Source organism: Barbatula barbatula (assembly GCF_947034865.1).
Source record: "Barbatula barbatula genome assembly, chromosome: 11".
Lineage (NCBI taxonomy): Eukaryota > Metazoa > Chordata > Actinopteri > Cypriniformes > Nemacheilidae > Barbatula > Barbatula barbatula.
The window spans coordinates 9,181,956-9,204,611 of NC_136774.1; the positions used below are offsets into that span (position 1 = coordinate 9,181,956).

General features: G+C 38.7%; 2 protein-coding genes across 6 annotated transcripts; one reads left to right on the top strand and one right to left on the bottom strand.

Annotated features, from left to right (window-relative positions):
* Positions 1–377: 377 nt before the first annotated feature.
* chmp4bb (charged multivesicular body protein 4Bb) lies at positions 378–4,771 on the bottom strand. The gene is made up of 6 exons (XM_079467617.1): positions 4,492–4,771; positions 3,785–4,239; positions 2,251–2,428; positions 2,053–2,167; positions 1,767–1,893; positions 378–1,147 (listed from the first exon to the last, which is right to left on the bottom strand). Exons 2-6 carry the CDS (start codon positions 3,969–3,971, stop codon positions 1,083–1,085), a joined length of 672 nt encoding a protein of 223 aa, XP_079323743.1. The 5' UTR covers positions 3,972–4,239; positions 4,492–4,771; the 3' UTR covers positions 378–1,082.
* Positions 3,597–14,056, top strand: pabpc1l (poly(A) binding protein, cytoplasmic 1-like). 5 transcript variants are annotated; one of them, XM_079467612.1, is made up of 16 exons: positions 3,597–3,764; positions 8,131–8,334; positions 8,639–8,832; positions 8,957–9,072; positions 9,554–9,693; positions 9,781–9,875; positions 9,954–10,091; positions 10,179–10,274; positions 10,354–10,623; positions 10,701–10,782; positions 11,192–11,311; positions 11,450–11,586; positions 13,092–13,194; positions 13,277–13,407; positions 13,509–13,606; positions 13,743–13,986. In XM_079467612.1, the coding sequence occupies exons 2-15, from the start codon at positions 8,142–8,144 to the stop codon at positions 13,590–13,592; spliced, it is 1,899 nt and encodes a 632-aa protein (XP_079323738.1). In that variant the 5' UTR covers positions 3,597–3,764; positions 8,131–8,141; the 3' UTR covers positions 13,593–13,606; positions 13,743–13,986. The 5 variants fall into 5 exon arrangements, with proteins under 5 accessions (XP_079323738.1, XP_079323739.1, XP_079323735.1 ...); XM_079467613.1 differs by lacking the exon at positions 3,597–3,764 and adding an exon at positions 4,513–4,633; XM_079467609.1 differs by lacking the exon at positions 3,597–3,764 and adding an exon at positions 7,466–7,620 and having other exon boundaries at positions 13,743–14,056.
* Positions 14,057–22,656: the final 8,600 nt, after the last annotated feature.

Consider the following 22,656-nt stretch of genomic DNA (forward strand, 5'->3'; position numbering starts at 1 on the left):
AATATGATGTCTATCTATGTGAGGCCATATCTGTAATTGTATAATGCTTTTAAATAAAAACAGGCAAACAAATGATTTTATTTGCAGAAGACAGCAGCGATGCACTTTATTAAAAGGGGAAACTCATCCCACACTTGGGATAGGGAAATACAGAACAGGGGGCTTTTAAAGGCATCGCAGACAACAGAAAAAGTTGAAGTATATTATACTAACTAGCTGCAATACGTGTATCATGCCCAACTTATCCAATAGATCTCAGTATTCAGGTATCTGTTATATACAGTCACTAAGGCACATAGCACAGCAGACACATCCGTACTCAAATTTCATTCTGGGGGTAAGAGTGAACGATATACACCACAGAAAGACTGACAACACCAGAAGGAATCCAAAAGTTTAATGATCTCTCAAGTAAAAGCCATCTAACATACAAATGTGCACATATGCAACTTATGTCTCAACCTGAACAGAACAGATACAGCATTTTTCAAAATAAGTACGCTCTCAAAAGAAAAATGTAATATATATTTTAATTTTTTAACAAGTACAACCACCCACTGCCGGATTAAAATCGTCAGCACATCAATGTATAAGGCTAGAAAAAGCATAACAGGAGACACCTGCCATTAACTGGTTAATTTTCTTTAACAATTTGGACTTAGCACCAAACAAAACATGATGGGCTGTCGATTGGGAAGTACTAAATACGATTGTGATCGAAGATATAAAGATATAAAATAACCAAGTACCAATTCCATTTTGTCAGATGATTAGGTCAGCGTGTTTTCAAAGTGTTGAGAATTTAAATACATTCTATAGGGATAGTTATAAACCACAACACATTGTTTAAATAATCATGACCAAATATTTTAGGGTAACCTCACATTTTATGTAATCAGATTGCATTGTCCGGTTAACTTTGAAACCTTTCATATCCATTTAAGTTCGTAACTCTTGTTTTTCTGGACTTCTTTTAGCCACACTGCTATTTGTTTTGTAGTGTTGACCCTCTGAAGGTGCTCAGGTTTGTGTATACAACCTAACCACGACAAGCAAGAGAGTCTTATCAGTCTGGAGTCAGTTTACATTGCCCATGCTTTAAGTTCTTCCATGTCATCCTCATCCTCCTCTTCTCTCTTTTTTGGGGCTGGAGGGACACAAAGACAGAAGGTTATAAAGATTTGGTGTTATCGTATATGCAACTATTTTAATGTATTTTTAAGTGAGTGAGTTTAATATAGCATGACTTCCCCGACTGATTTAATTAATATGCATTCAACAATTGATAATCAAAGGCCGATCAAATAAGTATTCAGTACCATTGTCTTTAGAGATTAAATTATTATGAAAGGCATTTGACCATAATGTAAAAATGGCTTGTCTAACAATTATAGTCAGCAATATGGAAGAATGATATCATATGCTTTGTGCTGAAATTAATGTTAGCCTATTTGAACCTTTACCAGGAAAAAAAAAAAAATTGTCAAAAGCAATGAAAACAAAACAGTGTTTTCGTATGATAACCTAACAAACTGCTTATAAAACCGAACCGTCTTCTGACTGTCTAAACAAAGAATCTGCAGACTGTGGTCACATGTTGTTTACATAGGGCTGTCAGGTGATACAGGTTTCATGACACCTAATTCCCTTATACGAAGTAATAGAGTATTTTGTGCTATTTCATACAATAAAATTAATACCTAAAAGCAATTTTAAATATATTGAAGTGTATGTACAGTGTTTATATGCACTAAACAGCACAACACCTGTTTTTTTGGGTAATGGGTTTGAAGGCACATTGGGCAAAGGTACATCCTCTGTGCCACCAATTTCCAGCAGGTTCTTGTCGAGTTCCTCTTGTTCCAACTCCTCCAGTTCAGCCAAGAGCTCATCCTAAAAGAAAAAATGATATTGTTCAGTCAAAATACAGCAAAGAGGTCTCTGTGCATACTGCATGCCATGTTGTTGCGAATGGCACTGTTTAGAAAGTAGGTACACACCAAAACACAGTGTTAACCTCATTTGGTGAAGCGTATCGACATCTTGACATACCTCATCAAAATCTTCTCCAAAGCCGACAGGCCTTGAAATAGCATCCGAAATTTCCTGTGCTAATTCCTGCTGCTCGGTGATATCTTGCATAAGGTCATCTACTTTGTCTATATCCCTGAAAAAAATATAGTAAGTCTAAATTACTGTTCTGTTCCAGTCAAACTTCATGAGATTCGAAGTGAAATTTAAATATCTTACATATTTTCATGGGCAGTTTTCATGGCCTTGGCGGCAAAGCCCATGTTCTTAAGCACTTCTGTATTTGTATTAGCATTCTCTAATGCTTCTCGCTGGAACTCAATGGTGGAAAGAGTGCCATCAATCTGAGCAAGCTGCTTTTCATATCGCTTCTTTCTTTTCAGAGCCTGTAAAGCAGCTTTAAAAAAGGCAGCAGAGTCAATATATACACATTTATAATAATTTTAATAATTATAATTTTTTATAATAAAAAATAGATTTGCCCTCTTAAAGTACTATGGACTGTGAAAATGAAAAACGTATGTTTTATAAAACTAGGAAATATCTGAGGAATCAATATTCTGATCAGAAGACACCCAGATACACAAATATGCACGTAATTGCTTTTTATCATCAACAAACAAGATTCATCCCAATTCCAAGTACAAAATTCCCAGGTGTGTGAGGACCATCATGTAGGATGTTTGCAGAAGGGAAACAATACAGCAGCCGCTGAGTGGTATTTTACTTTAATTATCATATACATTATTTCTGCCTGGTTGTGAAGGGTAGATGTATTGTTATTGTTAAGAGTACTCTTTCAGATTTGTGTGTCACCTACATGATCTCCCTAAGGCGAGGATGATGCCAACACGATGTTTTTGCATACAGTACAGATGTGATAGATGTTATTTAGAACTGAATGTCCACAGTCCAAGGTTATCCTGATTGTTTTTTAAAATGCATCGTAAATACTTTGATACTGATAAAATCTAAAAGTTACCAGGAACAATTGTTTTTGTAAAAATTTGCAACAGTCCTTCTGTAGCAAGACAACGTATTTCTTTAATGACTTCAATTGAACCTGCCCTATTTTTCTGTATTGTGGCTTGGTTCTGAATTCTAAACCTTTCGCAAGATAAAACTTGATAAACGGGTTACAGTAGCCAGTTAGGTCTCCCGGTGTGAGTCAAGCACACAATTCTGTAATATATTGAGAGGCACGTCATTCGGAAAGGATCATGAGTTGCTCGCCACTTCATAACATGAATGGATGCCGAGTATCGTTTCAGTGCACAGAAGAAAATAATCAAAACAAAAGATTTAGTATTTATTTAGGTTTTTTTGTCATTATTATTTCGCCTTTATCGTCATGACTTTAAGAAATGTTCCAATTCTTATTTAAACTTGTCTGTAGAAGATAAAATCCACTTGTGTGTGTTATAACGTTTCCTGTTTGAATGACAGGTCTATCACAATGACAACACATCATGTGACACTAATAACTGAGTAATGACATTTGAGCCCTTAGCAGGCCAAAACACCTGAATACAACTTCTTAACAACAGGGCAGATTGTTGAATTGTCTCCACTCGTAGTCTTTTAGCAGGTCTACGTCTTACATGTCTAAATTTACTTTGTAAATTCGATAGGCACTCAAGTGACGCATGGGTGTAGCTACCACACCACTGAAATCAAAGACAGGAGGACACGAGAGGGCTTTTAAAAGTTATAAATCAGCCATGTAATGGAAGGTTTGTCGTTCAATACATACCTCGTTTGTTTTTCGTGCCGTTTTTCTTTGCTGTTACTAGTTCGGCTCCAATCTTTTGTTCTAAGTATTCTTGTTTCTTCGTTAACATTTCTTCTGTCTCGCGGAGTTTCTGTATGGCTTCTTGCGGGCTGACGGCTTTTCCGCCTTTCCCCCCGCCGCCGCCAAACAATTTGCCAAATACAGACATATTGTTTAATATTACACGAAGCTAAAACAATCCCTCTGAGACAGCTTGTTTTTAGACACTTATAATATCGCCAACCGCTGTTCCGTGTTCAGTTGTTGATTGTCTTACTTCCGCCTTCAGGCCCGCTGGCGTCAAATAACGCGTCACAGTTAGGCCACCTATCATCGGGCCAGCAGCCGAACAGAGCAAATACATGTTGTCATGCTCCACTAGGGATCCTTGGAGAAACTTTCCAACCCATGTTTTTATCATCACACTTGTTCCCTAACTTGACAGGAACACAAAAATGAACACCAACATCAACAATCATGACTCACGATGAAGATTACTTAAAGTCCCTGTGAAACTAAGAATGATAATTCTTATTTTTTCATGAAATATTGCTGCGTTTAAAATAATAGCTATCCATGTGGGTCATTTTCGTTTTTAAATTCACGTGCTCTCAAAATCTTCATTTAAAATCTGAAAATGCACTTCCGCACTGAAATGACTATCCATCTCAAATGACGCAATTTCCCACCTGAACACGCCCCTCTTGAGCACCGGGACACGTTCCCCTGAGTGGTAAAACACGCAGCAAAATGCCTAGAATAGGAGAAACAACGAAACCGGGACTACAACACGCAATCATTTGCTGAAAATACAAGCAGCTGGACTCGAAGGTGATCCGTACGACTGCCCTATGACTGACTTACAAAGGAATCAGGTGTTCCTGGACACTGAATTGTTGAACTGAATTGCGTTTTGAACTGAATATTGTAAGCAGAGCTCTGGTGTCCTCACGTGGTGTTCATGTGGCAAGGGATGACACGTCCATACCCTATTAGGAGGCTAGGGCGGGGCATCCGTTAACCCCTCCCCTTTAACTGGGCAGAATTCTAGTTGAAGGTGAGGGGTTAAAGGATGCTCCGGCTAAGCCCTCTGAGTTAAATCATTTGAGATCGTCATTTCAGGGCGGAATTGTCATTTTTTATTACACATTTACATTTAGTCATTTAGCAGACGCTTTTATCCAAAGCGACTTACAAAGAATATAGGGAGCAATAAGCATTATGTTATAATACAATAGGTGCTAATACAAAGTTACTAGTTTTAACAAAAGCTAGACCACTACCTATTCGTTTTTTTACTTTTCATTTGTCTGTCAAGTATTCAAAGAAGAGATGGGTTTTAAGTCGTTTTTTGAAGGTTTTGAGCTATATGGTTAACCGGAATGAGTTAGGAAGAATGTTCCACTAGAAAGGAGTTGTGAAGGCGAATGAGCGGGATTTACTGCCCTTATGAGAAGGCAATACTCGTTTGCTGAACGCAAGGTTCTAGATGGATTGTCGAAGGGTGTTAAAGTATGCCAGTGTAACGGGTGCAAGCTAGTGAAGAGCTGTGCAATGTGTAAACCTCACTCCCCGACCAACCGAGACGCTCTAGCGACAGACGCTAGAGACTGCGGTCTTTAGCCTCCTCGTTAGAGCGCCCGTCTCCCATTCGGACTGACGTCGGTTCATAGCCCGCGGAGAGCGGTGCGAGTGGGACCGGCAACACCGGTGCAGATCCAGTAATAGTCCTGTAGGCAAGCATCAGTGACTTGAATCTGATACGGGCTTCAACCAGTAGCCAGTGGAGAGAGATGAAAAGAGGTGTCACATTGAGCCCTTTTGTGCTGTTGGAAGACGAGGCGTACTGCCGCGTTTTGAACCAGCTGAAGTGGTTTGATAGCCTTTGCAGGAAGACCAACAAGGAGAGCATTGCAATATAGTACAACCTTGAGATTACCAGAGCCTGGACAAGGAGTTGTGCCGCATGCTCAGTGAGATAGGGTCTAACCTCTCGAATGTTGAATAAGGCATATCGGGAGGATCGCGTTGTCTTTGCAATGTGATCATTGAAGGACAGCTGTTCATCGAATATGACTCACAGGTTCCTTTCTGATTCAGAAAGAGTGATTGTGGAATTGCCAAGTTGGATGGTGAGATCGTGTTGCACAGTGGGGTGTGTCGAAAACGCAAGTAGTTCTGTCTTGGCCGGGCTCAGCTGGAGGTGATGCTCTTTCATCCAAGCTGAGATGTCATCTAGGCAGGCTGTTTCGAGCTGCTACAGTGGTATCGTCTGGGTGAATCGAAATGTAGATCTGGGTGTCATCAGCATAACAGTGATACAAGAAGCCGTGTGTCTGTATGATGGATCCCAAGGACATCGTGTAGATGGAAAAAAGCAGCGTTCCAAGCACCGATCCCTGAGGGACCCCAGTGATCATGTGGGTGAGCAGAGGACAGCGAGCCCCTCCATGATACCCTGAAGGATCTGCCGGAGAGGTAGGCTTTGAAGAGAGGGGAGCCTGGGATTCCTAAAGATGACAGGGTTGCTAGCAGTATCTGGTGATTTACAGTGTCAAACGCTGGAGATAGGTCTAGCAGAATCAGGACCGAGGATTTAGATTCCGCATTGGCTAGCCGCAGTGCAAGTGACCGATAGCAGTGTAATCTCAGTCGCGTGGTTTGTTTTGAAGCCAGACTGCTTGTCAGTTTCACTAGGACTTTAACATATTCTCAATATTTAATAGATTTACAACAGTATTTGACTGCACTTTGTTCCTTTGAGATTGTTTTGCTGCCAATGGTAAAATATATTTTCCTGTATGTATATACAATATTTATGAAATCACATCAATGCAGTGCGGAAATTGCATCCTTCAAAGACCTTTTAAACTAGATTTTATAATCTCAGATAAAGATTAGTGAACACACATCTTTCAGAATCTGGAAAAGTCAGGTGGGTGCATGTGAACCTCAGAAAATGCTATTTGGAGTCAATTGTTTTTTTTTAATGGGAAACATATTTTGTAGCTTTACGAGGGCGTTGCTAACTAACAAAGTAAGTTGTTTTAACAAAATAATAAGATTTAAAGCTGGTCACCCAATCCAAAGGTTTACACCCAAATGTATGATGTTGACTTCAGCAGCATTTGAAAATGTTTGTATCTTTTGTAATAGTTGTGTATGAGTCTGTGTCAAAGAGTGTGGAGGGTTTCAAACACTTTTCCAAAGACCAGTGGACAGTTGAATAGATCAGACCAAACAAGAAACTCTTCAACCACTATCACAAAACATAAAAACTGACATTAACTGTTCAGTTAACATCATACAGTAGTAAGAATCACGTGTGTATGTTAACATTTGAACTGCCTTATTTTTTGTAAAATCATATGTTATGTAAAAAACCTGTTCAAGCTAGTACCTTATTAAAAACAAACCATTATTTTTAAAATGCCTCTTATTTTTCTTAAGTTTGCAACATTTTACATGTGTCTGTAAAGGCCTATGTAAGTTTTGAACTCAACTATATACCTTTTGTCACCTATCACGATCATGTCGGTAATTTGCTTGTTCTTATACTTCAGGTAGCTAAAGACCGCACTACATCAAATTAACAGCCGTCAATCTTTATATTTCTAAAGCATGTGCAACGCTACTCGGAGGCAACTCTCACCGGAACTATTTTCTCGCGCGGATGACAATTTAATTGACGCGCACTGGAGCGCGTTACAAATTTCAGGTGTTTCTCGAGCAATAATTAAATGGACGCAAAATTTGCGGGGTGGAGACCTGTTGCAGCTGCCCTAAAAGATATGCTCATATGCTCCAAATTACACCAGGTAACTGTACGTAACGTTATGGCGCAGAGTTTACCTGCATATCCGTTTTAGGTCTTAAATCGCCATTTAAAGCACATCAGCAAGGAGTGACATTATCCTCATCGTGCTTATTTATCTTTTCACGAAAGACGCATGCTAGGACTTATAGTCATCTTTCCAGCTTTCTTTGTTACTCTAGTTGCAGTTGTTGAGATGAATACTTTCGCGTTAGTTTGGCATGTGGCGTGGCTCAAGAGTTTCTTAACCTGAACTGCGTAAGACAAGGCTATTTAAGTTGAACGGATCTTCGAATTATTGTTTGATGTGATGCATTGAAACGTGTTTATGAATACAGGACATGACTCCGTACACCAGTGTTTAAAGGCTTTGCGATGCGATCACGACAACCGTGCATGATGTTTTGTAGGCCTTGGAATGCTATATAAGATCTCTTAATGTGGTCAGATTGCTTTAACTGGCTTAAAATGTTTAAATTGGGTATTGTGGCCAACTGTCATGTTCTGTTTGCAGGATTCTAAAGGATGAACAGCAGTGGTCCAGCATACCCTTTGGCCTCTCTGTATGTAGGTGATCTCCATCAAGATGTCACCGAGGCCATGCTCTATCAGAAGTTTTCTCCGGCTGGACAGATCATGTCCATTCGTGTTTGCCGTGATGTTATTACACGCAGGTCCCTCGGGTATGCTTATATCAACTTCCAGCAGCCAGCTGATGGTGAGAAAAGATGCCTAACCTGCACCTGGTTGTTCTGATGACTTTGGAGAGAAACCGTCTAACAACAGATGTCTGTGTTGATCATTCTTCAAGTGTAGTTAACATTTTAATGTGTGCAGAAATATCGAGACTAAGAAAATCAACATGATCTCTAAAGTGATTATCCTCATTCATAGAATTGCATTTTTTCCCCAGATAATCATTGTTGAATAGTTGTTATATTTCAACAGGGAGAGTTCCATCTCTCCTGTCGACACTACTGTAAATAGTGATCACTGAAAACATTATTGTTATTGATTTATAGCGGAATGTGCCCTTGACACGATGAACTATGAAGTCATCAAGGGTCGTCCAATCAGGATCATGTGGTCGCAGCGAGATCCAGGCCTTAGAAAATCTGGGGTGGGAAACATCTTTATCAAGAACATGGATGAGTCTATTGATAACAAGGCTCTCTATGACACTTTTTCTGCTTTTGGTAACATCTTGTCATGTAAGGTATGTCCCATTTTATTGTATAGGCTCTTTTATTTGCATAATGTGAGTAAAGTTCTAATGAATTAACTTCATATGAATATATATTATGTTTTATAGTAAAGTTGTGTTTTTTTATTCATTCTAGGTGGTTTGTGATGAACATGGCTCAAAAGGTTACGGGTTTGTGCACTTTGAGACTCAGGAAGCAGCCAACAGAGCTATTGGGACTATGAATGGCATGCTTCTGAATGATCGGAAAGTGTAAATATCGTAAAGTCTATTACTGGAATTTAACTTCAGCTGCACCTCTTTATTTTTTCTTTCAAAATTCAGCTTGAAAAAAAACCCCAAATATAATAAATCTTTCATTTCCTCTCATGTCATTCCAAAACGGTACGATTTTCTTCTGAAGAACACAAAAGATTTAGTTGGATACTGAGAGCCAAACGGCATTGACTTTCATTGTATGGAAACAAAACCACTGAGACATTTCTCTAAATACATTATTTTGTGTTTTAAAGGAGAAATTACATGAGGGTAAATAAACGATGAACTATACTTTTTGTGTTGCGTCTATACTTTATTGCTGTAAGCAACACCTAGCTTATGCCCTATTGTCTGGATTTGTTGTTAAAGGGTTTTTATTTTCCTATTATATCATTGCATAACTCTTAACATAATAAGGGTTTAGACTTTTACATTGATAATAGTGTCTGTTTGTTTTTCAAATCTTCATGTGCAGTTTTGTTGGGCATTTTAAGTCTCGTAAGGAGCGTGAGGCAGAGATGGGGGCTAAAGCCATGGAGTTCACCAATGTCTACATTAAGAACTTCGGTGAAGATGTTGACAATGTGAAGTTGAAGAGCATCTTTAGTGAATTTGGTAGATGATTGTATCACCGCTTACTTCACATCTCACGTTGATTTGTTTTATTACATGATATTGATCTACTTGGCCTGTGATCGACAGGTAAGACCCTCAGCGTTTGTGTGATGACTGATGAAAGGGGACGCTCTCGTGGCTTTGGCTTTGTCAACTTCGAAGACCATGAAGATGCCAGGAAGGTATGATCATAAACCATTATGTTTGGATGTGTGAGAATAACCTGGACCTGTTGATTATAAAGTGTTTTGCTCTGTTAGGCAGTAGCTGAAATGAATGGCAAGGACTTGAATGGGAGGGTGCTGTATGTGGGTAGAGCTCAGAAGAGACTGGAGAGACAGGGAGAACTCAAACGCAAATTTGAGCAAATAAAGCAGGAGCGCATACAACGGTACCAGGTACACACAAATGCTTTTCCCCCATATTCTTGACATACAATGCATACATAACTACTGTTTATTCTGTCTGTGTATCTTTCACTTTAGGGGGTGAATCTTTATGTAAAGAATCTAGATGACAGCATTGACGATGAGAAGTTGAGGAAAGAGTTTGCGCCTTATGGAACAATTACTAGCGCAAAGGTATCGTTAAGTGCACTGTAAATCACAAGCATAATCAACAGAAGTTATATGTGTTAAGAGGAATATGAATGTGGGCTAGGTGATGACCGACGGGGGCCACAGCAGGGGCTTTGGCTTCGTGTGTTTTTCTTCTCCTGAAGAGGCCACGAAGGCAGTCACTGAAATGAATGGTCGGATCGTAAGCACCAAACCGCTATATGTGGCACTCGCCCAAAGAAAAGAAGAGCGAAAGGCCATCCTAACCAATCAGTACATGCAGAGGTTAGCCAGCATTCGAGCCATTCCCGGCCCCGCCATACCCAACACTTACCAGCAGAGCTCTGGTTACTACATGACCTCTGTACCACAGGTTAGCTTTATGCGAGTGTGTTTATTGCAGTGTTTGTTTAATCACTCTTGTGTTAATGTAAAGGTTTGCGTTTCTAGCATCAGGTTCGCTCTTATTACAATGCTGTGCCAAACCTGAGGCCCGCACCACGCTGGACCGCTCAAGCTCCAAGAACACAAGGTAAAAGTCTATTCACATGAAACTTAAAGGGACACTTCACCCAACAATACAAATTCTGTCGTTTACTCACCCTCGAGTTGTCTGTATAGATGTCTTTGTGCGGATGAACACCGAGAAAGATATTTGGAAGAATGCTTGTAACCAAACAGGTCCTGGACCCCATTGTCTACCATAGTTGCTTTATGAATTTCTTTGTTCTGTTGAACATAACTACAAGAATGTTGGAAAGCAAACAGTTCTGGGGCATGTTTTTAAGTGTCGCAATTTCTTGGTTTGTTGTTTCTAACCTTGCTTTAACAGACCGTGTTAAGGGTTGTCTCTATTCTTTTGACCGTCAGTAATGTTCTCTTATATTCATTCTATTTAAAACATAACTAGATGTGTTAATTTCTGTTATTGTCCACTCCAGCTCCATTTCCAGCTGAGTTTGTGAGACAAGCAATGCCACGCAGACCCTCCACCACCATAAGCACGGTCCGCCAGGCCGCGACTCAGGTCCCTCACATTATTAACAACACTCAACGAATGGGTAAGGGTCTGTATATTTACATTTCTGTCCAAGGTCTCCCTATTATTGAGCACCGTAACTCTCATTTTGTCTCATTTTAATTTTATTGTCTTTGGATTACATGTGCAGTGTCTTTTTAATGTTTCTATGTTTGGACAGCTAACATTGGGACACAGACGGCTGGTGGGAGAACAGCAGGAGGAGCTGCAGTGAGAGGAGTCAGTCAGTACAAATACTCCGCCGGAGTCCGTAATGTGCAGCAGGTCATCCACGCACCAGCTCCTGTCATTCATCAGGTAAAATGAACATTCATGTATGCCATTTGCATCCTATTGGAGCAGTGCAATGTTTATTACAAGTCCTACACTTTGATGGCTAATATAAAGCTCTGACTGATCACTTGAAGCATACATTTGACTAAGGACATCAGTGAACTTGTAGTAAGTATAATGTACAGCAAAACCAACTTTATAGCTTATGATGGTGCAAAGACGCTAATGTTAGCGAGCCCCTAGTGCTAGACGTAGGCATTGCAGATAAAAGATAAAATAATTGGTAATTATTAAAAGTAACAAAGGGAAAATTATAGCCATCTTAAAGAATAGAATGAAATAAGGATTTTTTTGGGATGCAATAGAATATGCAGTAGGTATAATGTACAACAAAACTAACTTTATAGCCTCCGATGGTGCAAAAGCACTAAGAGGACAAATTATAGCCATGATAAAACTACAAGTAACATTTGCCCCTATTCTTAGAATTTCTAACGAATTTGTAAAAATAATCTTTAAATCTTTACATTGAAATGGCTTTTTGTTAAAATGTATATTTTTTTCTAAACTTAAGTTTTTACAGTCAAGTTCTGACAATGCTGTGAAATGTTGTCAAACATTAGATGATAAACATTTGCTTTTGTTTATTAGATGATAGCGGTAAATGGAGCAAGCTATGCTTTTATCGGTGTTAAGGCTGCTAAGCTTCATTTTTCCAGCACTTCTTTTTACAATGTTTCAGACTTTTTGAATGCTTTGACATCTTGTGTAATTGTGTCACACGAGTGAAATCCAAAGTGATTCCTCTGTTAGCAGAGTGGACAAAAGGCATAAGTTGCGCTTCAGAGCATCCGTGGGTAGACCGAGCTATAAGCTAAACTTGCTATCAGCCACGACAATAGAAAATGAATAACATCTACATTAATAGTAAAACAATGAAATATGATAAAGTTTTGCCCTTTTCCTTAGAATTTCACAAATTTTTTATATAGATTTAGAAATAATCTTTTAGTCTTTGTTCTGGTTATGAAGTGATTTGTGCCCTGAAATGTGTCTGTGAACATTGATTTTGTTTTTACAAGCTGGTGAATGGAGACACAGCAAAAACTAAAACATGGACTGCTTTCTTTTCAACACTCCAACCGTTTCAGACGGTCTATGGCTTCTGTAGGGCTCTACAGAATGTTGCTATGTGTTTGAACCATAACCTTAAATTCTCACCTTCAAGTTTGAATCGGTTTAATAGAATAATCTGGTTACAACAAAAGTCAAGCAACGAGTTGAAATTGTTTTTGTCTTAATTGACCTAATGCTTAATTGAAAGCTGTTTGGAACCCAGACTATATCTTATTTGTATATATGTAAAAATATATTATATTATACGGAGGTCTTGTAAACCTTAAGAAATACTTTTATGTATTTACTTTGTGCATTAATGTTTTTTTTAAAGCAGCTTTGCATGTTACAATAGAGAGCCTATTTAATGGGTTCAACATCATGTGATCTAGTGATCATTTGTTTTATTTTAGGTGGCACAAAATATAGAGCCTGCTGTTCACGTGAGGGGTCAGGAGCCTCTTACAGCCTCAATGCTGGCAGCTGCACCCTTAAAAGAACAGAAACAACTACTGGGTAACACACACGTGAGGGAAAGGTGATGATTAACAGCAAGAAATTGTAATTGTCTTGACTGACATCTGTGCATTCTATACAGGTGAACGCCTGTACCCCCTGATACAGGGTATGCATCCCACCCTTGCGGGGAAGATCACAGGTATGCTGTTGGAGATTGACAACTCTGAGTTACTGCACATGCTTGAGTCTCCAGAGTCTCTGCACTCCAAGGTTTGCACACTCAAATGAATAGCCATCAGTGTCCAATACGAGTAATATTGCGCAAAGATCTAAAGTTATATTATGCCGGTGTGTTTATTTGAACTTTTTAGGTTGAAGAGGCAGTAGCGGTTCTTCAGGCTCATCAGGACAAGGAGTTAACAACAACAACAACAACAACAACGACGACGAAGTGAAAAAGCTCCCTGAGGCAAGCCAGTTATATCCCAAAAGCATGCACAACTAGCCTTCTGGATTAGAATTAGGTTTTATTCACGAGAAATAACTAATTGTACCAAATTGCGAGTTGACAAGTTGTTTCATATCAATTATTTTGGTTTTTTTAGGCATGCTGAAGTCTGTGGAGGTTTTTTCAAAGAACGGGGAAGAAGGAAAAGGGTTGAAAATAGCACTTCAGAGTTATTCAATGTGTAGTTTTGACACAGCAAATGCCATTTTTCTCCCCACAATGTTAAGTTTATTCTGATTTTGTTTATAAAAATTTAAAAAAAATTAAAAAAGTAAATGGTGAGTGCAAAAAATTATTTGAAATTTCTCCAATAAATATTATTCTGGCTTGGTGTACATGCAAATGTTGTTTCAGACTCTTCAGATGTTTGGTAAATTCTATCTTTGTGACATAACAATGTACTACCATGGTTAATATTGTTTTTAAGGGTGAGTGTTGATGTTTTATCTTTGCATGTCGTTTGTACGTTGTAAGAACAGAATCTTGTATGTTTTAATGTTTCTTTTTCTCTGTTCGCACAGTTTATATTGGGCTGATGGGAGAACAGCAGGAGGAGCTGCAGTCAAAGGAGTCCGTCAGTACTTTACAGGAGTCCGTAATGTGTAGTAGGGCATCAATTCCCCAGCTCAGGTAAAGTGAACACACGTCACCACTAATGTCATTTAAATCCAATCAAAGAAGTGTAAGCTTTATTAAAATAGTGAAATAAAACGTTCTGGTTGAGCCTTATTTAGATCTGATTTTTTTTCGGAGTGTTTTGATAAAAGAACATTTTATTGGGGTACTAGTAAGCTTGCAGAAAGTATGATTAAGATAAACACTTGGGGCCGGTGTCCCGAACAAGGATTAGTTTAAACCAGGACTAGGCATTAGTTAAATTAGGATATTTAAGTTATGTTTAAAAATATATTTTACAAAAAACATCACTGGTGTGCATCTTGAGACAAAACAATCGCAATGATATATTTTAAGATATGCCAGTGTAAATTATTTTCGTTAAAGACACCTCTAACATTTCAGATAGTCTGGGACTAGCCTTAAACCCTGTCCGGGAAACCGGCCCTTGGCCTCTTTATTGCCTCTGGTATGGGGGAAAGGCATTACTTATGTTAGACAGCATCTAGTGGTAGACAGAGGCATTACAGCTCATGTCATTACATCATGACATCGTTCCAGTTTTCAGACATTACATCAGTCTTATTAAAAGTAAACACAAAATTTCCATGTTAAAAATGCATTTATGTAAATGTTATTAGGCTTTGCGCAGCTTCTTTAAATCTTTAAGTTAACCCAAAGTTAATCTTTACTTTTTTTACAGTTATGATATGTGCATTAAAATCACACAATTTTTCAACCGTATTGTGTGATTGTTCTGACTATGTGGTAAATCTTGAAACATTTAGATGATCAACATTTGCTTTATTTCAGCTTAGTTTAAAAATGCACAAATTGTGCTTCAGAGCATCTTGTGGTAGACAGAGGTATTACATCTTATGTTACTATCAGTCATAACAATCAAAAATGAATAATAGCTAAATGAATAGTCATACATAATGAACTGTGACAAAGCTTTGTCCTCCTCCTCAGAATTTCACAGTTTTTATGTGCATTTTGAAATAATCTTTTGCCTAGCTTTTGTTCTGTTTTTTTCTGAAATGTGACTAAACATTCGTTTTTTTATTTTTATGATCTGGTGTACAGAGACACTGCAAACGCATAGAACGCTTTCTTTATAACACCCCCACCGTTTCAGACTTTGAACGCCCGGCCTTGTGGAATGTTCTCGTTGTAGTGACGAAACCGGTCTGGGGGGTTGGCGAACGGCTGTTCCGGGGGAGGGGGACGACCACAAAGCTTCGAACGTCACCACTGTTACCCAATCCTGTTTGTTCGAGAGTGCTCAGATTTGCATGCCTGTCTCTTCCCGGGCAGACAGACGTAGTTCACACTAAATATCTTGTTTTTAAAGGTTTAATCGTGTATGTGGGGCTTGAATTTGTAATGTTATAGCAAATGTACCAGGTTTGTATCAGGAATGTGCAGCCAAAGACCAGTACATATGGTTTGTCCACATACCGTCTATTGTAAGACTTGTGGGAGGACACTGGTATAAATATCCAGCGTCCCAGCTGCTTGTTCGTGCTTGCTTCGGCAGCACATATACTAAAATTGGAACGATACAGAGAAGATTAGCATGGCCCCTGCGCAAGGATGACACGCAAATTCGTGAAGCGTTCCTCATTTTTGTCCTTTAGTTGCAGTATAATTCATAATTTTAATCAAATTCTATGATGATGAATAGATTTAACTGAAAATGAAATCAGCTGTGCACATTTCTAACTGTGTGTTCACATAGAGCGCGAATGAGGCGTCAAAAACGCGCTATTCGCGAGTAGTTTGACGCTTGAACATTTTGTGTTTACTCGCTTCATTCGCGTCATTCGCGCGTGAAAAACGCGTCATTCGCGTCATTCGCGCTATTCGCGCGTGAAAAACGCGTCATTCGCGCTATTCGCGTCATGCGCGAGTGAAATTCGCTTCACGAAAATGTTTTTACAATTTACCGGATTCTCCGACCTCCTCACTCACTTTCTTCCAAGCAAGATCCTTTTTATTCCTATTTTTATGAACACGTATCATATAGCTCCGGGTGTCCACACACTGAGATGAGCGTGTCCTCCATTTTTTATTTCTGCCTCTGCTCGCTACGTCGTCTACGTCACTACTCAAGCAGGCTCCTGATTGGTTAACGCGGCGCGAATTTCCGCCAAAGTTCAGATTTTTCAACTCGCGCGATTCGCGTCATTCGCGTCATTCGCGTCATTCGCTTCATTCGCTTCATTCGCTTCATTCGCTTCATTCGCGTCATTCGCGCCGCCTCATTCGCGCTATTCGCGCCGCAAGCGCGTGTATCGCGTCTTTACATTGACTTAACATGTAAATCACTCGCGCTTGACGCCTCATTCGCGCTCGGTGTGAACACACAGTAAGGCTTCAGTAGGGCTCTGTAGGCTTATTTCAGGATTTAAGGTCTGTGTGTTGTCATGTGTTGAACCATAACTTAATTCTCACGTTTAGGTTTTTATCTCTTCAAAAGAACATTTTGGTTTCAATGTGAGCGAGTTGAAATTGTTTTTGAAATAATAACTTCATGCCTTGAAAGCTCATTACTTGTTTTGAACCCAGAGTATTTATTTAAAGAGATTTAAATGCCCATAAATGTTTTTTTTGCACAGTCCTGTTGTTTATTGTTATTATTATTATTATTTATTCTGATGTATATTCTACATATGCAAATTCTCAGAGCTCTTGTAAACCTTAAATGCGTATGTGCAAAATAGTAAACTTGCCTTTTCTAAAATAATTTAAAGCAACTTGGCCTTTCATAATAATTCTGCAGGACTTTTTAATAGGTTCAACATAATGTGATCCTATGGCGCCCCCCGGTGCCTAAACTGAAAGTTGTCTATTAAGGTCTTGAACGCTCTCAAAGTACGTTTCAGTATATCTATTGTACAAAAAGGACTTTTGGACACATTTAAAGGACACTCTGTCAGTTTAAAACGCATTTTTTAATCTTGCATACACTACACATTCATAGTGTATATATATTCCAAAGGTTTACGCTGCAATAGTTAGATCAACCAGAACAAGGAACACTTCCAATTACAACTGATGCATTTGTTGCATCAAAGAACAGTGCAGAACAGTACTCGCACAGTACAGACGCAGTCCATGCCCAGACCTGACAAATGCTGTGATGATAGAGCTGGACAAAGGACGTGGTGACTCTACAAAATTATTAATGATAGTCTTAAATCGAATAATTATTTTATTTTGCCTTGTTGTGCGCGCACTGTTGAGCTTGTGCAGAGGCTGCAGTTTTTGCCAGAGGGGAACTAGAATCCCCTGGTTAGGCCTGGTTTCCCTCTGAGGTTTTTTCTCCTCCAATGGAGTTTTGGGTTCCTCGCCACCATTTGCATACTGTTTTGCACTGTTTGCCTGGCCGGGGGGGGGACTGCTAGAATTGTATAATTTTTTTCATTAACACTGTATATAGGAAATTTAGAGTCTGTCTGATTTTTGACCTGTTTTTTTGACTTTCATTACCTTATAGTCGATATATTCTTGTACAGCTGCTTTGTAACAATGAAAATTAAAAAAAGTGCTATATAAATTAAGCTGACTTAACTTTTGCCATATAGTGGTTTAAAACATATTTATTTTGAAATTATTTTTCTTGACAAATTAAACCAGGAGAACCTGTCGGTGTTGCTTAAACTGTTTGAAAATCTTGAGTAAAGTAACCGCGTAAAGACTACCACGGTCAGCAGATGGCACTACAGCAGAAGATTACTGACCCGTGACTAAAACCATGTGTCAGATTTGTGTTTATAATGGCAATTTCATAACATTTGAAAACATTTAAATAGATAAATAACTTGAGTCTTATTCTGGCTAAATGTAGGCTACATGCTATTTAGAATCCTCTTCACTATGGTTTGTAGTTAACATGTAGTCGTTCTTTTGAATCTTTGTTCTGATTAATATTTAAGAATAACATATATCCACACCCATGTGTAAAGCAATAATGTTTATTGTACCATTTGCAGCAGGAGGTCAAAGAGTGTTATGTTAAGTATTAATAAACTTTAAATTTCACTGTTGTTTACGTGACACCTGCTTTTACTTCAATATTTTGCATGTTATTACTAATCGACTCATGAAACGTCGAAGACTTCAGAATACAGATTTCTTCGCTTTTTTTCAAATAATTTATGTAGGAAGTTTTTTTTTTATTTGTTTAAATTTTTCTGTTGAACCATAAATATTAGTAAATTGTTTACATATTTCTTTTAATATTTGTATTTTGATGTGATACAAATTTGTGGAGAGGTTTTTGTCCTTTTATGTATAGTTGAATTATTGTAATAAATATTTAAATATTATTCTGGGTTGGTTTACATGCAAATGTTTTTTGTGAGTCTTAGTTTTGGTCAATTTTATCTTTTTATCTTGCCAGCCAAAGACCAGTACATATGGTTTGTCCACTTGCCCATCTATAAGAAGGTTTTTGCCGGAGGACCCTGGTATAAACCTCCAGGGTCCCAGTTGCTTGTTCATACCTTTAAATATTTCAATGTGAACGACACTCTTTAAATAGTGTCATAGTCATTTGTATTTAGCATTTTATTTATAAGCTATATTATATTTCTTAATATATATTAATACAACTGTTAAAACAGTCTTTTTGATTAAACAGATTTGAAGATTTACTTCCTATGGTATAATGGTATAAAAGTATAAAGTTTCAATTATAACAATTGACATAAGAGGAACATTAAAATGCTGATATATGCAAATAAAAGATGTGTAAGAATGAACCTTTTGACCTTTATTAAGGCAAGTGCTCAAATAAATTTAGGGCTATTATAAAGACATTATAACAAATACAATAAAGATCAGCTTTTTTTGTAATATTCCTAGAGAAAGGACAAATATATCCAACAAATAACAATCCAAAATAAAGAACAGCGTTAAACCATAAAAACAGCATGAGTCCAAATGTTCTAAAGTTAAGAATAATTGGGACTATTTACATAACCTTTATGAAGCCAAATGTTGTAAAAGATAAATTAATATTACCTTTGTAAAGGCAAGTTACCCTTCAGAAATTAAGAAAAAACATTTAGAACTATTTACAATGATCTTTCTCAAGTGTAAATTACTAATAAAAACATTGATGAATAAATAAAAACGGAGGCAATATTTACAAACAAAAAATTGACTGAGGCGGATTCTCCTCATTCCTCCTCTCTCGCAGCAATTCTTCAACAGTTTTCCCTCTGCTGTGGCACAGAAGAGGAGGCTGCCCACCCTGGTGTGCCCAAACTTTTTCTGGACTGCCTACATTGACTGCACGTGAAATCCTTTCAAGCTGCTTGGAGTGCACCTGTTTGAAATGGCACAAATAATTGGATGAACAGAATCTGATAACTGCTAAAATTAGTTTTACAGCTATCAGACACTACTTACAAGACAAAGCGTTTGCTGATTGATCTCAAACAGCTGAATCTTGGTCCCTCCCCTCAGTGCAGGGAAGGTCCCCACCAGTCTGTGTATGGCCTGGTAGTCATACAAAATGGCAGCCTAGCGGTTCACTGATAGGCCCCATTTCACCTTCCCTGCTGGATGGATGGAGCAGAGCTCTACAATCCTTCTAATATTAGGACCCTGAGCAGGACCCGAGATGCGGTGCTTTACTCTGACTTTAACAAGGTTTCTGGCCAGGTCCACCACTCTGTTAAACCCTGGAGTCCCATCTGGTCCCCTGCATACCTAACAAGAAGAATGAAGAAAAGGGATGGCATGGCATGGCAAAGGATGCTTACACACGCATACATCTTCCTGGGACCCTGCAGGGGGTCGTTAACACCTCCTAAAAAGAGCCTCAGTTCCCAGACACAGTGTCTCAAGGTGCGGGAATGTTATTGTTCTGAGTTTCACACCATTGAAGGTCCAGCTAAGATCTGTTGGGGTCATGGGAGTCATTCACAAATGCTGAATTCAATCTTGACCTTGTCTTATGATAGAACTACAAAAGCATGGGGATGCTTTTTGTGTACAAATGATGCTTAATTAATTTTAACAGTGACAAACAAATTCATTATTTAATTGCACCTGCCTATGTATTTTTGTCTATAATAAGAACCATCTTTTATGACATCTGTAAGTGAGCATAGCTGGGAACAATAATCCAAATGGTCAAAAACTCTTAATGAAGGCCAGTACACACTGTAGCTCAATAAAGGAACAAATATTCAACTGCGAGATATAAAGCAAGCTTTACTGAAGAACAAAGGCAAGCAAACGTTCCAGTCACATGTGACCTTTTTCAATGGCAGTCAAACAATGCGGAGATACAGAAGCCTTCTTGATTTAAAGTGTCACATGGTTGGATGAGATCACGTGATCAGTCAGTCCGACAAAACTATAGCAAAATAACCATTCAGCATTGGAAATAAGTGTAACACTACATTTATATATAATTCCATAATAACAATTGTTAAAATCATTTTTTAAAGGAAACATGATAGTACAAGTTTTTCATTCAAGCCCTTTAGATGTACACAATTCATATAATAAATCAATTTAGCCTTACTCTGTAAAAGTCTCTTATTAGAATCACCACCTCTTCTGGAACTGATCTCTGAATACCACAGAATCCCATGTCATCGAGTTTGTGGCCAGCCTCCACAAAGTGTCTTGCCACAGGAGAATGAATGTCTGCTCTTCTTATAGAAATCCTGTGTTCATTAATGCGAATCTTCAATTGATGGTTGGTTTTGGACGATCTCTTTCCAGTTCTTGCTTCCACATTCTTAGTTGTTTTTGTACAAACGTAGCAGGGCTTTCTTCCTCTCCCATCTGTTCCCCTTTAAGTGTTCGGGGATCAACACGGTTTGGGAAACTCTCTTCTTAACTCCATCCATATTGTCATTGAATGGGTATCCATCTAGAGATGGTGTGTCCACTGCACGTTGGAGGTATGCTGCTCCTAAAATTTCATTCTGCTTGAAAGTTCCCACACATTTGGCTAGAAGTGCTTTGATGTCTCACAGTGCCAATAGCCTTCCTGTTGTCTCGTCCTCCACCATTCTGATCCATTTGCCTGCTCCTTCATGCAGTTCAGGTAGGCTAGCAACTAGTCACTCAAGATCTTGAGTAGCCCACGGCACATATTGCGCTTGTTTTCCTTTTATCAAAATAGGGAACAGTTTACCCTCCTCAGTTGTAGTAACTTCCTGTTGTTCTTCTCTGGGGTGGTGAACTATACTCGCAGTTTTTCTAAGTCTTCCCCCTGACCTCCGAGTCCAAAGTTCGTGCTCCTCTTCGTCCCGGAGGTAGAGTTTGCCTGTTACGTACTTTAACACTCTGTTCGGGAGGTTTCTTGAGACCCCGCCTGATGTTACTTTATTGTTGAATGGAGGATGTTGGGTCTTGACTTGGCGTCTTTCCTCATCTTCGATTACAGAGTTATGGTCTTCGTCTTCGCTTCCTCGTTCGGTTATGGAGCCTGAAAGATCTTCCAGAGCATTAACAGCGTTTACATGTATGGTTCCTCCACGTTCTTTTGTTACTCCTCTTAATGCTTCTTTCACATCCACATAAGGATCAGGACATCATGTACCTAGGTCTTCGTCTTCTAATTGATCCACCCTATACACTGGGGAGTTTTCTCATATTTTTCAGGAAACCGATTCCTTCATTTTTGAACAGGTTCAGCACCTCCTGTTCTACTTTTCTTTTAGATTCTCGTTTCTTGGTTTTGTCTTTTGGTTTATAATTTTTTTATCAGTCCCTCCATTTCCTCAAACACTGTTACATCAAAGTTACTACTTTCAGGCCACATTGTTCTTAATTTTTTTTTGTCCGTGCGGCCCATTTTTTAGATACCCTTTCTATTGTGTCCCCAACAGATCTACAGGAGTGGATGCCATTTTTTTAAAAGCACAGATTTCCAATTATTTCATTTTTATTACATTATTCTTTTATTAATGGGATGCAAACCAAGCTCTGGAGTTTTCGGGGCTATTTATACTATACATTTTTTCAAAGTCACTGCCACAAACTGTTGAGGAAACACCTCCAAATTCATTGCAAGTACACAGAATTCCACTTTCCCAGTTTACATATCGAGTTTCTGCATAGACCCTCAGCTCAGGGTGAGTAATGAGCCATCCAGTTTGTCCCCGTCGCATTGAAAACCCCTGACCTTGTCCTCTGTCAAAATAGAATCCTACCACTCTGTCTATGGGGATTCTTTGGATTAGTGATATTCTTGCTGTCAGGCCTAGGGGAATGTTGGTGTTATTATGTTGGTATAGGCAGACTTCGTTCAGATATTGCCTCAACACTCCCACTCTACAACAGTTTTTTATAATCTCCCCCAGTTAATGTAAGGCCACTTCCTTTGGGCAGGGTTTAAGTTTAGAACATCTGTCAGTTGA

Excerpts from the sequence above, each read along its gene's own strand:
- chmp4bb (XM_079467617.1), bottom strand. The coding sequence starts at position 3,971 with ATGTCTGTATTTGGCAAATTGTTTGGCGGCGGCGGGGGGAAAGGCGGA. Across the intron at positions 2,168-2,250 it reads AAAACTGCCCATGAAAATAT|GGATATAGACAAAGTAGATG; the intron begins GTAAGATATTTA and ends TATTTTTTTCAG. Across the intron at positions 1,894-2,052 it reads TTGGAGAAGATTTTGATGAG|GATGAGCTCTTGGCTGAACT; the intron begins GTATGTCAAGAT and ends TTTTTCTTTTAG.
- pabpc1l (XM_079467612.1), top strand. The coding sequence starts at position 8,142 with ATGAACAGCAGTGGTCCAGCATACCCTTTGGCCTCTCTGTATGTAGGT. Across the intron at positions 10,092-10,178 it reads AGCGCATACAACGGTACCAG|GGGGTGAATCTTTATGTAAA; the intron begins GTACACACAAAT and ends CTTTCACTTTAG. Across the intron at positions 13,408-13,508 it reads CAGAGTCTCTGCACTCCAAG|GTTGAAGAGGCAGTAGCGGT; the intron begins GTTTGCACACTC and ends TGAACTTTTTAG.